Source organism: Tachypleus tridentatus, chromosome 6, assembly GCF_004210375.1.
Source record: "Tachypleus tridentatus isolate NWPU-2018 chromosome 6, ASM421037v1, whole genome shotgun sequence".
NCBI lineage: Eukaryota > Metazoa > Arthropoda > Merostomata > Xiphosura > Limulidae > Tachypleus > Tachypleus tridentatus.
This window is the reverse complement of record NC_134830.1, coordinates 126,645,398-126,662,036: the sequence shown is the minus strand read 5'-3', so window position 1 is coordinate 126,662,036 and position 16,639 is coordinate 126,645,398. Positions and strand designations below refer to the sequence as shown.

Genomic DNA, 16,639 nt, shown 5'->3' with positions numbered 1-16,639 from the left:
AAATTGTTGTGCCGTGTAATTTTTTAAAATTAGATGAGGAAAAAGATAAAAATTGTTTCTGTACCATAATTTTCGATTCTAGGCTTCTGTGTAACATGTTTTATTATAAAGAACATTTGTAATATAATCAAGCACACCTAGGTACACTGATTGAATTGTACTGGCAAAATTTATTCCACAGAAATGCAAGCTTAGGTAATCTTTTAGTGTTTGTAGGAAGATATTTTTTAGTTTCAGAGAAAAACTTTCTGTTTTTTAATTTTTGTGCCATTCATGTCTTCTAGCTTGTAAGAGAAGGAATATGAGAGATTTTATAATAAAGAAGAATAAAAAATTATAGTAATGAAGGCATGCGGTAGAATAAACATGAATAAAAGTAACTGATGCATGGGGTAACATGTGAACTAGAAAATGCAAGGCAGAATAAAGAAATATTTTGAAAACATATTAATTTTAAATAATTAATTTTGATAATAAAACTATGACAATATAGCTATCAGCCGTATCTAAGTATTTATAAAAGTTTGATGATTGCAAGTCTAAAGCTATTTTTGATTTAGCAGGATTTGGATTTTTCATATTTATTGAAATTGTAAGATAGTTTTGTTTCTTTTGTTTATTTTTACTACATAATTTTATTAAATTGTTCTCTAGAACGCAAATATCTTATTGTCTACAACAACAAGGAAAAACAGAACAGGCTCTTAAGCAGTATAACTACATTTTGAAACAAAGGTAAGATTTCTCTGCAGTAAAAGATTAGCAGTGTTAACCTTTTCATTACAGGTTGGGTGTAATGCATCCAGCTTGTAACCATGAATGCATTCATGAGAGTAATTATATTATGATTTTTTTGTAATGTATGCTTATGTTTACAAAATTTTGCAAGTTATTATTAAACATTACAAGTCTTTTATACATAGAGTAGCAGGTTTTTAAATTAAGTATTGAGATATTTTAATCAAAGATTTTTTGAACTTTGTTTTTCAGAACGTTGATTATGCAGAGTAATTTTTCATTTAGAGATTAAAAATATTAAATGCTTAAATGCATGATAAAATTTCCAAATTTCACGTGTAAAGCATTTATAACATCTAGATAATTATCAAATGTTTTTTTAAGAAAAAATCTATGATCTTATATGTTATTTTCACTATAAAATTGGAATTTCTGTCCATGTTCAGTAGCTTTGACTGATTTCTTAACCCTTAAATGGTGGCCATCATCATTTGATGCTGCTATCTACAACATTCCTGCTGTTTAAGGGGGTTAACCACCACAAAAAGTTTTGAAGTAAATATAAGTTATGCTTCTTTTCTTAGATTACAACAGATTATATCACAAACATAAATGTTTGATCTAAATAGCTTCCCCTCAGTGTGGATTCCTGTACGTGGTGAGGGGTCCAACCCTAACACACCAATTGGGCCTTGAATTCCTGTAGATGGGCAGCTTTGGGGTGTTCCCCCATGAATCTGTCAGCTAGTCCACTTGGGCTAGGGTCAACCAAGTACTGGTGTTGGATGTTCTCAACAGGTGTTGTGGACTTTGTATCTGATACTGGTGTTTGTGTATAGTGCTTATGAAACCCTGGTGTTGCTGTTGTGTCGTTGTTTGGCATTGTAGTACGTCCCCTTGTAGGACTCCATGGTGAGTAGGGGTCAGTGGGTGCCAAATTATTCCTTTTTTTATCATGGATTCTCCAAATAAAAAACTTAAGTGAAAAAACACTCCATAGGTAAATGACCATGCATTGAAGATTTTAAGCAACAATCTTCAACATCTGTACACCCATTGTACCTCCTTTTCTTATACTGCATTCTCTTTCAAACAAACATTCAGGGCAGATGTCTCCCTTTTTCATTCAGAAGGGACTATAGGGATTTGCTGGCTCTCCAAGGTCAGTAAAGAAGCATAGATCTGGTGATATATTGGTGGAAACATCCACATCTCAACACAGTGGACTCATCTTGCATTCAAAGGCGATTGGGTATATACTTATTGTGAATTAATCACAAGGAGTTATTGTTGAGAGGGATTTGAAGAACATTGCCAAGTCAGAGATTCTTGCTGGTTTCTCCATTCAAGGAGTTTCTGCAATGAGGTGTATCTCTACTTGCAAAGAAGAAATTATGGTGCTGACCAACGTCCTCATTTTGACATTTACATCACTACGCCCACCTGCCACCATTAAGGCAGGTTATTCTAATTACAGGGTATTGCTATACATTCCAAACTCTCTCAAATGTTTCCAGTGTCAGCGATTTGGTCACTCGAAGACGTCATGTTGTGGTTCCTTGACGTGTGCTCATTGCTTTGGCAAGGACCAGATGTTTCCAGTATCAGTGGTTCGGTCACTCGAAGACGTCATGTTGTGGTTCCTTGACATGTGTTCATTGCGGTGGCAGGGACCACCATGCCTATGAGTGTGAAACACACTCTTATTGCGTCAATTGCAATGGCTCTCACCTGTCCTACTTTCGTTCTTGCCAAAAATTTTTAGAAGAAATAGAGGTGCAGTGTTTGAAAAATTCAAAACATTACTTACCCTGAGGCTCGAAAGTTACTGTCCACTACTTCATTTCGGACATATGTTGCTGCACTTCATTCTACTACTACAGTGGGAGTGCAGATGGATCTTTCTGTGCCTCCAAAAGAATCATTCTCAAACCAAATGAAAAGTCTTTTGATCTCCATGGTTAAAAAATGTTGATGAATCAACTTCAATACCCATCTCTGTCCCTAACATACATTCCAGCAAATCCCAAGATCCACTTCCTTTGGTTCTGGGTACAGGCATTTCCTTGGGTACATCTTCTCTCATCCCAAGATGCCAAATGATCATTTGTTCACGTCCTCAGTTGCTAGAATCCTCTTCCAACAGCAAAGACCTGCCCAATTGACAGAGGGCAGAATCTATGGAGGTCAATAGACTTCCCACAAATATAGATAGAAAAGGAAAAAGACGTGATCATAAACAGAAGGGCTCTACACATAAATAAAAATGGCCACCTTGATACAATGGAACTGTCGAGGTTTACGTTCTAATCTGGATGACACCAAAACACTGATTGCTTCCTACCATTCTATATGTTTTTATTTACAGGAAACATTTCCGAAACCTGCCAATACAGTCACCTTTCGGTGGTTTTCTTTGTACAGAAATGACAGGCTGTGTGATGGTCGAGTGCATGGAGGGGTGCCACTGTTGTTTGATCAGCATGTGCCTACCCTGTCTTTGCCACTTGACACACCCTTGGAGGCTGTAGCCATTCATATTTCCCTGGATTGTACCATCACTGCTTATTTACTCTACCTGTTGCCTGGAGAAACCTGTGATCAATCAGACCTTGATGCTTTCATTGAACAGTTGCCGTCTCCCTTTTTAATCTTGGGGGGACTTTAATGGACATCATTCCCTCTGGGGAAGTGCTGATAGTGATGGGAGGGATCACTCTGTAGAAGAATGTATGCTCTTTGATCACAACCTTTCTCTTTTCAGTAGCGGTTCTTGTATGTATTTTCATGCACCTAGTCAGTTCTTTACTTCTGTTGATCTCTCAGTTTGCTCCCCTTCACTGTTCTCCCACTTTTCATGGAGGGTTGACAATAACCCACGAGCCAGTGAACGTTTTCCTATAATTTTGAAAGAGACTGGATGTGGTAGATGCTACCTGACCTGCATGCCTCGGTGGATCAGGCAGACTGGTCCACTTTCAATGCTCTTGCAGAACTTGATCCTGCCATCATCTGTAAGCCATCAATAGATGACTGTGTGGTAGCAGTAATTGACTGTATTATACAGGCAGCTGCTCAATGTATTCCAAAAATCTCGACATGTTTTCCATGATATTCTCATCTGTGATGGAATCCCGCCTGGAATGCTTTTTGTAGGTATTTCACATTGCTTTCCAGCAGGCCCATGCACATGCTCGGTGGATAAGATGTCAAAGCCAAAAGGAATCTTGGATTAAGTTCAAAATCAGCATATCTTGTACCACCAGTTCCAAAGTCATGTGGGACAAGATTCGAAAGGTCACTGTTCAATATAATTCTGTCCCTCTTTCGATCTTGCTCTCTGATAGCCAAGAAGTAGCTGATACCTGGAGCATTGCTAGTACTCTAGGTAAAAGCTTTTGCTGGGTATCTAGCACTTCTGCTTCTTCCTCCACTTTCTTAGCCATCAAGACTCGGGCAGAGTGATCACCTCTTTCCTTTCAAGCTGATTGTCTCTTTACACTGGTGGAACTCAAAATAGCCCTTAATCAGTCTGGCAGTACGTCAGTTGGACCTGATGCTGTACACTGTGAAATGCTGTGTCATCTATCTCCTGCTTTTCTTCTGCTTGTTTTTAACCAGATCTGGCAGGAGAATGTGTTTCCTGATGCTTGGCTATTGTCCTACCTTTCTCTAAGCTTGGGAAGGATCCCAAGATTGCTTCAAACTACCTTCCAAATATTTAACAAGCTGTCTTTGCGAGACCTTAGAGAGGATGGTTAATGCTCATCTTGTTTGGTTCCTCAAATCAAACAACTTCCTCTCACCCATCCAGTGTGGGTTCTGACAACAGCACTTCACCACAGACCACCTAATTCGACTTGAAGCATCAATCAGAGAAGCCTTTCTCAAATGCCAACATTTTGTATCAATATTTTTTGACATTGAGAAGGCTTATGACACAATATGGAGGTATGGAATTTTGCGACACCTCCACATATATGGGTTACGTGGCCATTTACCCATGTTTATTAAAAACGTTTTATTGGACAGGAGATTCCAAGTTTGTGTGGGTTCGACACTTTCCTTTTCAGGTGAAATGCTGTTGTAAGGATAGAAATTTTGAAGCATACAGTATTCTACCTGGGGTTGTGGTTTCCTTCCTCAGTGAGTCATGCTTTTTCAGAACAGATGATTTGCTGTTGTTCCTTTTGGCATTCATATATCGAGGCACAGTTGGATGAATTGGGTCTGTCCTTGGATGACATTGATGTATCTGCTGGTCAATCCATTCCATCATGGCTTATTGCCATCCCCAAATGTGACCATTCTTTAAGCCATCTGAAAAAATGTGGATACTCTTGACTGGAAGGTACTGTCTTTTATTTGCTGAACATCTTTCAAACAATCCTTCCATTCCCATTTCTATGGATGGTTCAAAATCAGGTGACTCTGGGCTCTGCCATAGTTTGTTGTGGTAGTACACAGAATCCGCTCTACAGCTTCTGTGTTCACTGCTAAACTGTACACCATTTCTCTCCCTGGATCACATGGAAGCTAAGTTGTACTCAAATTGCACTATTTTTCAGACTTGCTTCGTTCTCTATTGGCACTGGAATCACTTCATGTTAGTTCACACCCTGTTCTCACCAATATTCAAAATCAACTGGCCTAACATTTACTTCTATCCAATTTTTTTATATACCAGACCACGTTAGTATTCGTAGGAACGAGTTCACTGACACCGCAGCTAAATCTATCTGCTCTGGTACAATCACTGCTGTGCTTGTTCCACACATGGACTATAGTCCTGTATTAAAGGCTTGACTCCATGCCAGTTGGCAGTTGACTTGTAGTGACCAACGTTATAACAAGCTTTTCCAAATAAAACCATCTATTGCACTTTGACTGTCTTATTTACTTAAGGATCAAAAAAGAAGTTTTCCTAACTAGACAATGCATTGGTCACAGTTTTTTAATTCATCATTTTCTTTTATATGGGACTGATGCACTGATGTGTATAGTCTGTGTGACACTCAGATCAAAATAGTCCACATTTTACTGTCATGCTGTCATTATGACTTTCAACAGTGGCACCATTTTAGACATAATTTGTCTCAAGGTTTACCCCTGATGCTGGACAGTGTTATTGGCAATAGTGACACTGTCTACCGTACAAATGATTTTAGTTTTTTAAGGGCTGTTGGCCTTTTTAATGCTATTTAAGTTTTTAATTGAAAAATTAGGCTTTGTTTTGTTTTAACATGATTCCTTTTTATGAATATTAATAATTTTGCTTTACTTTTACTTATTTTCTTACCAGTTATTTGGCAGAGATAGCCTAGTTGCTTTGCACTGTAAAATGCCAACCAACCAATTAACTTAATATTTTTATCCCCCCTTTCTTTTTAGATTTTTCACCTTTCTATCAAGAATATCAGGATTAAAAAACCTCCTGTGCTGAATTAGTGTTAATATCATTTTGTTTACAACATTATTTTAGGATCCTATTCACTTTAGGGTGAAAAACAGTATTTTTGTTTTTCACATTTAGTGTGACAAGATGTTTGATATGAGGAAATTATTATGGACAAAGTTTAAGTGGTAGTTTCCAATTTATTCATATTTTTACTCCATAAAACATCCAAAGATGTTAAGCAGCCATTTATCTCAATTTCATAATTAAATCTTATAGAATTATTAATGTTATTAGGTTAATGAGCAAAATTAATTAGTTCATCTGTACCATGCTACCAAATCAAAAAATGTGTTACTGACATATCTTAACCATACTCAGGTTTTTTTATCCGCTTTTTCAAGCACTTCATTTTCAAGACTGTCCAAAAATAAATCACATAATAATGAAAATAAAGGAAAACCCATTGCTAAACTATCATTCTTTGTAATTAATATGTTAAAAAATATTCGAAATATACTTCAACTAGCGTTATCATTTCCATTATCTGTAAGGCTGAGTTATTTTATTTCTGTTTTTTTCTTGAAATATCCAATAGTTTTTTTCACAGGTACTTTAGTGAACACTGATACAGCATAAGATGACATGAAAATATTTTTTTTGATATACAATTATATGCTCAATTCTTTCCATAAATTCAAATTAACTCTTTAATTGTGTATTCATTTTTTACTTTAAAAATGAAAAGTTTTTAAATATAGATTTTGCTACATTATAAGTTGAACTGTTAATATTGGATACAATAGGTCAGAAAATTTTACCAGTTTTATGAACCTTGGGTAAGGCATGTAATCTAGGTAAAATAAAGTTGCTTGGAGTTAAATTTTCTTTTTCTTAGGTTTTAGAGTTGTAAAATATTAATTTTTTTTCTTTAATTGATACTTAGTTTATTTATAGGATTAACTTTAATATTCTTATTCAAATCTTCTTTCAAAATATCACCAACTTTAGAATCATAATCATTTTTATTAAGAATTGTAATTTGTCCTACTTTGTTGGTATTACAAATGACATGTTGTTCCTTCAAACTTTGCAAAATTTCAGTCCTTTTTTTATTGTTTTAAGTTGAAAATTATTTATGAAACACAATGCTCACTTCTAACAATATGTGCTTTTTCATTTTAATTTTTTCAAGTTAGTTTCAAATTCAGTTATGATAAATTTTTCAAATTTTTTATTGGACCAAATGAAAAGTTTAAACATTTGTTTAGAACATCAATTTGTTTATCATTTAGCATTAAATAAAATTTATTTATAACTTTACGGTTATTTTAGAAAAAACACGTACTTCTCCAGTAATAAATCTCGTTTATAATGTCCTCCATTCACTTCTTTTTTCTTAACTAATAAAGTTTTAAACCTTTTGTCCAACATAATTTAACATTTAGCAGTAGTTTTTTGGGTAGTTGTTCATGACTTCCTTTCTCACTTCATTTAGTTTTCATTCACTTATTTAGATAGAGCTAAATGCAATAAGTATACTCTTTTTTTTTTTTCCTTTCTTTGTTTTTCAGCTGTGAAACTTCTTTTTGCCAAATCAAAATATTCATTATCTTCTTTTATATTCTTCTGAAGTTGATATTCCTCTTTCTTGTTTCTGATGTTGAAATCCAGTTTTATATACTTTGACATTATCTTGTTTCATTTACACCTCATTAAAAATCCCAGTTGCTGAAAGCATTTTTTTTAACTTTGGTCTTTGTCTTGCAAAACATTTTACCATATATCTTGTTGCTAGATTCATTTTAAAACTCCTTGGCACTTATGTAGTGTTCAGTATTAAAAAAAAAACTCAATTGTTTTAAAAACAATGATTATTTTATTCACACAATTCTATAAATAAGATAGTTTACAGACTCAAAATTACAATAAAATACAAATAACTTACTATACAGAATTAAATTAGGAAAACCAGATGAGATTGGAAAACAGCCTTGTACAATCTACATGGTTTGATATATATCATTGCATCATCTTGACAAAGATACGTGCAATGTCTCTATCATGTTAATAGATGTATTAGTAAGAAATGTATTGACTTTCTTTACCAAAAAATTGACAGCATCTATTATTTTTGCCAATAATGACTGGTAGTTTTACAGCCATATTTTCTTTATTAGTTCATTGGCAGTATGCCATACTACATTTCAATGGTCACCAAGAACATGGGCCATTTAATACTTGTTCTGTCATTTTTTGTTGAATCTCTAGTTTTTTAAATTCCAGGCAATTCTTATTTTAACACACATTTTCATTTTCAGAATTTAATTTTTTGTAATGGAAAAAGAGTTTTCAATGAGTATTTTGTTGCAAATACCTAGGTATAAAATATTTCCAGTATCTTGGCCAATGATGACTCCACATTCTCATTTTTCAGTAATGTGTTAGAAATGCAGATTTCATGACAATTTCCACAAAGAGAAATGGTAGTTGGGTGTCAGTTCATTGTGTACACTTGGTGAAATGGGAATTATACTAAAAACAAACAAAGAATGCTTTGGCAAAGTCAGTTTATCATCATAATGTAGAAACATCTAATAGGAAGCAGAAATATGGAATTGTATTATTAAATATGTCTCTTTACAGACCAGCATTTATACTAGTTTTATTTAAAATTAGTTCATAACATAAATATATTTATAAAAAAAGAGAATGCTTTGTTCTAGTTTCCATAGAAGTTTACAGATGTTCACCAACCCATTGCAATTAAAAAAAAGATGTGTTTTTTAGTGCAAAATTAAATAATGGACTGTCTGAATTATGTCCACCACAACTATCAAGATCAATTTTTTTATCAGTGTAAGCCCACAGACATAACAATGTTCCACTGAGGGGTGATATGTGAGTGATGTTACACTTCTGTCTTCATTTTTCTGTGTTATAGACAAATGAATTTTTCAACTTACCTAACATACAATTTCAAATAACAGAATATATATGTATTTTGCATATCTAAAAGTTTAAACAGATGACCAACTGAAACAGGAAAGACTAATTACTATAATCTGCAAAAGTTCATTAAAAATGTTTCTTTTTGAGTTACAATTTTTGTTTCATGATTTGAATTTATTACAGGAATTTAATTGTATAAAGAAAATGGATAATACTGAATCAAGGTAGAAGCTTTGAAAAACCTTCACTCTCAAATCTGGACTAAGAAGGGCCTCTGTGGCTTTTTTTTGTTTGTTAACAAATAATGTAGACTGGCATTTCTCATACCATGTTCCTATGTGCCCTAATTAGTGAAAATGGAAGGAGCTGATCTCAAAGACAGTAGCTGTTCTTGCAATTATGAATATAGGAGAAGTAGAGGGCTAAAGTTAATATGCCAGCAATTTCATGTAATGCTTTCTGAAAACACTACCTAATGATATTTATAATATATATTATTGACTGGCTTTCTTGTTGTTGTTTTTTAGCAATGTTAAATATCTTTTTGGCAGTCCAACAAATTAACTAGGAAATTTCCACAAAAAAGTTTTGTCTGAGCTTAGGAGTGATCACAGTTTTACGTGGTAAAAGAATACAGTAAATCATTTTAACTTCAGGGCACTCATATATAACTAGAGCAATACCTGTACCTTTCACTCCATCACTAGACAACTACAAGAAATCACCATCACAACAACCAGAAGAGACTATCTGTGAATTGATGAAAAAAAATTGAATATATCAGATATTTATATATACATGTTAACTAATTATTGAAACATAATTAGTTTAGTGATTATAATTATAATTAGTGATCTAGTCTTACGCTGCTAAATTAGGGATGGTTAGCATTGATAGACCTTGAGTAGCTTTGTAAAAAATTTAGAACAAACCAAGTCACACCAAAGAATAAAGTTAAGTTCAAATGTATTGGAGGAGTTATTATGCATGGAGGTTGTGTCACAATTCTATTGGTGGAGATCGTTTCTTGCAGGATAATATGATCATGCACAAGTGCAGTTTGTGTTAAATCATATGAAATCAAGTAGGAGTTGAATGAAGGTTAGTGGCTTGCAAATCTCTTAGGCAAACATGCAAGTAAGATAACATTTCTGTAAGTGAAGGTGCCTGTTGTCAAGTAAAGAAAATGTGGACTCCATCTAAAAAATATATTACATAAGAATTATCTGTCTGTCTTAGTTAAGTCATTATAGCTTTTGTTTTCAATGAATAGTTAAAATATTAGTTTCAATGTTCTTAATTTATTATAAGTATTTCAAGTAATATTGAATTATTTTGAAAATAGACAAGTTTTCTTAGTTTTGTTTGTTTACCTGGTTGGTTGGTTAGTTTGGTGTTTTATAGTGCAAAGCAACTAGGCTATCTGCACCCTATATTTACTTGGTTGTTGGTGCTAGGCTGGGTTTACAATTTTTTACCCTGTTTCTGTACTGTTGAGCAGTGATTAGCAAATTTGATATCCATTGCTTAATATTAAAAGTGCAATCCCCTCTTATTTATATTAAGAATTGTTGAAAGAAAAATTGTGGACTATAGTAATAAATATTATTAGTTTGTTCAAATTTTAATAACACATAATTTGAAAGAGTAGAAATAAATTAAGGCCATAAATAACTAGGAAAAAAAGATAGTGATATGTTGTTTCTGACTGGTTGTCTCCCAGTGTTCAATGATTTTAGGTTAAAACAATATGACATTGTCTGACTGTGCACTGACAAATGAGTTGCAGCATTACTTTAAAATGGCATTAAGGAGTGTCTTTGCTTTGGTGGATGCTAGAGACCCTTTATTATGTAACCATAACAATTTTTTGTGTTGCATGTGCACTGTTAATTTTATATAACATATTTTTTCTTAATATATTTGTAAAAGTAATGCTTGTAATAAGTATTACCTAAACATAAGAGGTGACAAATATTACAAAGCTGTTAGAAAAAGCATTGGATTAATTTTTTTTTCAATGTTTTTTTGTAGGCCCACTGATATATCTGTTGCTGCTGTGGCATCAAATAACATTGTGACACTGAATAAGGTTTGTAAAGATTATAATTGTAAAAGTAAATAAGGTAGACAATGGTACACTATTAAAGTAGGTGTCATGTAGAACGTAAGTGTATTGCAAGACTAAGTAAGGGTTGCTTGTGAAACTTTAGAATATAGATAATGGTATGACTTAAAATAAGATTAGTAATATAATAATATTTATGCTGAAATTTAGTGACTTTTATTTTTAATACTGATAGTATTAGTAAGGTTCTCATTTTAACATTAATGTGATCATATCCATCTATAATTATAAATGCTGGATATCTAAGCTGCAGAATGTGTCCACCTATTCCTGATATTCTTGGCCTGGTGTGGCCTTGTGATTAGGACACTTTACTCATAATCTGTGGGCCATGGCTTTGAATCCTTGTCACTGATGAAGCTAACTATTTCAGCCATGGAGGTATTATAATTTGATGGTCAGTTTCACTGTTTGTTGGGGAAAGAGTAGCCTGAGTGTTAATTATTAATGGTGTTGACTAGCTGCCACTTCTCTAGTTTATCACTGCTAAATTAGGAATGACCAGTGCAGATAGCCCTAAGTACAGTACATTTGTGCAAAACTCAGACCAAACTAAATCTAATCTTCTTCCCTGTTTTTCACTTTCAAGTTTGCACACTTTCAAACATCTTGCCATGTTATTTAATTTTTACTCACTAACTGACAAAGAAGACTACACTCCTGACAACAGGTTGGAATCACACCATGTCAGGTGTTCAGGTTTTTGCCAATCTTGTCACCCATTAGGTCTGTACGAAGTTACTGAGCTTTCATAGTTAAAACCAGGGCTCAGTACCTCATGGTACACAAAGTACATATAGTCCACTGTGTACCTTTGTGCTGAGAAAACAGGCAGCTCCACCTTCTGACCTTCGATTGTGTGGCTGAAGAGAAAGAGGCACAGAAATTTAAGACTGTAAGTGAGTAACATCTCATATCAAAGATGGTGACCTTTTACTGACAATATTTTTATGATCATTTAAAGGTTATTTTACTTTCCATGCATCAAAACAGATAAACAAACATTTACACCCCCTGACTGTAATTACCAATGAGCAATTGGAACTAGTTTATTCAACATGGTTTGCAGGATTGTTATTGAGTCCTACACAGACTGAGTTGAATATTGGACAAATTACAGGGACCTGCTCTAATTTGATCTAATACGCAATCTGTAGAAAATAGCAGACATAATAAAAATAACAATAAAAAACAAAAACAAACTAACATGGTTAAAATTCTTATAAATACAAGGTACAAGATGGATATTGTGATACAATGGGACTACCAAGGTTTTAATTCTGATTCCTTCCCCACTAGATTAGCAGTAAGTTTGTAAACTTACAATGCTAAAATCTTGAGGTTTAATTTCATGTAGTAAAAAATGAGCAATTTATTATGCAGCTTTATGCTAGAAAAACAGACATTTTAATGGAAGTGATATAAAAACTTTGATTGATTCTTACTATTCTGGGTATATCCCTTTACAGGAGACTGTCTTGAGAAATGCTGATAATTCCACCATTCAGCAGTTTTCATTACACAGAAAAAGACGGGTTGCGTGATGGTTCATGGAGGAGTAGCACTTTTGGTTGACCTGTATGAATGTGCAACTCACTTTACTTGAGAAGCTGATTGCCATCCATGTTTCCATTGGTCATGCAGACACACTGTATTCTCTTACTTGTTTCATGAAGAAAACTTTGATTAATAAGGCCTTGACAGTCTTCTTAGTTGTCATGATTCTAACAATCATCAAGGGACACAGCCTATGCTGAGTTGGTGAAAATATTGTTGCAACTTCAATTTGTGAAGCATATTCCCTAAAATTACAGTTTCACCTTATTCAGTATAGTAGAAGTTACTTATTTATACTTTTTCAGTTAGACATTTATTAGCATTAATATGTCTATCTTTCACTGTCTCTATAATGTTCTTGGTAGTTGTCCATCATCCTGTCTTTCGATGAGATTGGCCACTGTCATTGCTTCCTTTTTTTCCTTATCTTGGAGAAGGCCAGTTGACCCACTTTCACCAATCTTACATATTTTGCAGTATTCTTGTTCATGCAGAACAACTGACTTTCAATGGACATAGAAGGTTCAAACTTGAGTTTTGGATATCTTTTACAGATATTACACTTTAATTAAACTCTTGACTGTTTAGAAGGCTCATAAACATGCCCAGCAATTTAATGATCAAAGTGAGGAATGTTGGATTCAAGTCATATCCAGTATCTGTTCTGACACCAGTTTCAAAGGTACTTAGGATAGGATTTGAAAGGTGAGTGGGAAGTATACATTACATCCTATTTTAACATTGTGGTCTAAGGTTCAAGAATTTACAGGGTATTTCAAAAATCCTTTGAGAGAATGTCTTTCCCACAGTACTAGCACCTCCAACTACCTTTTTGACCATCAAGACATTGGTGAAAGAACCCCATTTTCTTTTTTGAACTAGTTGTCTATATAATTACAACTGGCCTTTTACTTATTATAATAAATGCAACTTAAAACTGCCCTAGTAATAGCAATACATGATCCAAACTAAATGATATTTATTGTGAGATTTTGTACCAATGATGGTCTTGTTCTTTTAATCAGCTGTGGCTGGGAGAAGCATTTCCAGATTATGATTTTGGGTTTTTGTCCTCCCTTTGTCTAAGCCTGTGAAGGATCTTAGCATTCTTTCTGATGATAGATTATTGCTATTTTTCTAACTTTTTATATAATGTTTAGTTTTTGAAAGGATGTGTAATGCTTATTTTATTTGGTTCTTTCATCCAAACAATCTCTTTTCTTCTACCTGATGTGATTTCTGCAATAGTAAATTCAACATCAACCTCTTGATTAGACTTAAATAATTAAGGAATGTCAAAAGGTAATTCTGGGTTTTGTAGGGCAAACACTATCCAAATTGTTTACATAGGTATTTAGAGAACATTAGCTCTATCTTGAGTGTCAAAATTTTTACCATTAAGATTTATGTTATCTCTCATATTTCCTCATACAGCTGGAAACAGCCTTTTAAATCAATGGCTTTCATGTTTTGTGTTGGTCATTGAATATGAGGAACATTGAACAGCAACTTTAAACAGTCCCTAATGGATTATGTGAATGGAACACTGCAAATGTTGTCAAACTTGTTTCATTTGAATATTTGCATGCATATATACCTCTAATAAGAATTTCACTTTGACCATTATCTCCATTTAGAAAGTGCATAAATTGGTAGCTGGGAATAAGTTTTTAGTTCTTTTTGTCAGTAACTTGAAGCAAGTGTACCAAGGTACTGAACACCCTCCACATAGTATCTTTGACCTTTTGAGAATGTTATAAGTATTTTATACCCAAAATCTGTTTTCCATTCATTTGATTGAAGTGGTACTTTGGGTCTCTAACCTATGCCTTGGCGAGGGATTCTCCATTGGAAATATTGGACCTTGTGCATCCTGAGAGGCTATTTACATGTTTTTGGTTGAGAGTTTGTATGACAATCCCCTTGAATATCCACATCACTTAAGATATTTGCATATTTCTTTATGATGCTAAGCTCTTATCACTGCCTTAACATTCATTGTCTTCCTGTCTTGATGGGCTCTTTTTTTTTCATTTATATGGTGTTCTATACCAACCTTTGGCCTTTGATATCTTTATTCTTGCATGGCTGTATTTTTTCATGTGAAATACTTTGACCAGATAACTATTTTTTGTTTTGATTATTAATTTAAGAATAAGGTTCAATTTTATGTTAGAGTTTAATCTCAATTGTCAAGAGAAACTATCAATGCAAAAATAGAATTTTGTACCATTACATTATTCCCTGCTTTATATTCCATTTGGCTTTAATCCTTTAATTTATCAGTTTCTATCTAGTAGCTTTAAGTAACATTTCACCAATAAAATTATCAAAAAGTACATACATATATATATATATATATTTGTAAGAAATAATAATATATCTGCATATTAATCTACAAGTGGAAGTTTATTTTATAGCATCCCCATTTGTTTACTGTATACTTTGCCTTTTCAACAAATAGAAGAATATAATCTTATAATTTTTTATTGAAATATCTAAAGCAGATGTGAAGCTGCTGTTCTTGATTTTAACTTGAGAGTGTTTATGTGTCCTGTACATCGTTATGGCAGTGTTACTCTATCCTTCAAACTTTGGTGGAGTGACTGCCGTGTCCATAGACATTATATCATTACATAATCTTCGTATTTAACATTAAAATGCAAAATAAAGTGTGTAGAGTTACTATATAATGCTGTCACATTAATTAAGGTTTATTTAACACTGTAATGACAGTTAGGAGTAATGGTTTGTTTTAAACATCCAATGTTAGTATTGTGAAGATAAGCAAGGTTGAAAGATATTTAAACAACAATTCAGATTGGAACTGTTTTGTATCATTAAGTCCTATCTTTCTGTCGTGGTTTTTGTTACTCAAAACATCGATAGATGGCTAGTGCATAAACTCCTTTATTCTCCTATTTTTCTTATTACTTTTTACTTTCACCTGATATAAAAATTATCTTTTTATGTGACTTAAACTGACTAACTGAGAACAGCCAGGTATACAAAATGGAAAGGAATGGGATGCAGTATGTCTATCCCTTGACAGTGTCACTGGGTCATTAAAGTCAATTTCAGTTCGTTTTCTTATCATACACCAAAGACAAGAAATACAAAACTGTAAATAGTAAGTAAAATATTTCAAACCCAAAATTTCTAAGACTGCAAGAAGAACAGTTTAGGCATTAATGCAGGTGAGATTTTAACCTAACAGTAATATCAAATTGTTAGAAACAGAAATGATCAGTAGCTATAATCAAAATGCTGTTTAATGTTACAATTGCTAGTGTGACAGCTTCATTCTTACCATTGGTTTCTGTTTGTGGTTTGATCGTACTCCATAATTGCACAGATAAATCTGAAGCATTTGGACGTTCACATTTGTTATTGTCTCATGTGAAGGATGAAATTCAATTTGAAGTTTGGCTTATAAACTAACAACAGCCAGGCATTCTGGTGAGACTTTTCATTTAGTAGGATCATGATAAAGTATTCTTGCAATGAATCTGTGCCTTTATTTAGATTATTTTTGATGCATCTGCAGTACAATATTTGTGTGTTGTCTGATATGGGAGGGCTTTTCTTATAATTGTTTTAATCTTTAATAGTGCAATGATCTCTTGTGTAAAATTTCTGACCTTAAAACTAGTTTTGTGTAATTATTTCTGCTATGGTTTGATTTTCTGTGGAATAGATTCATGCAAAGCTATTTTGCTTATAACTGTTGTCCTTGAAGAGTTATTTTTGGCCTAAAATTGTCAATTTGGGTGTTTGATGCATACTAATGAAATTTCCAGAGGATATAACACAAAATTACTTCAATGATATTGTTACAGGGTAGGCCCACAATACTTTGTATTATGCAA

At 33.4% G+C, this 16,639-nt stretch overlaps 1 protein-coding gene across 1 annotated transcript in view; it reads left to right on the top strand.

Annotated features, from left to right (window-relative positions):
• The window catches only part of LOC143251724 (signal recognition particle subunit SRP72-like), a 57,981-nt gene that overhangs the window by 37,931 nt on the left and 3,411 nt on the right, over positions 1-16,639 (top strand). The window contains exons 7-8 of the mRNA XM_076502965.1: positions 655-735; positions 11,120-11,177. Coding sequence (XP_076359080.1) covers positions 655-735; positions 11,120-11,177 — 139 coding nt within the window. The remainder of the gene's footprint in view (positions 1-654; positions 736-11,119; positions 11,178-16,639) is intronic.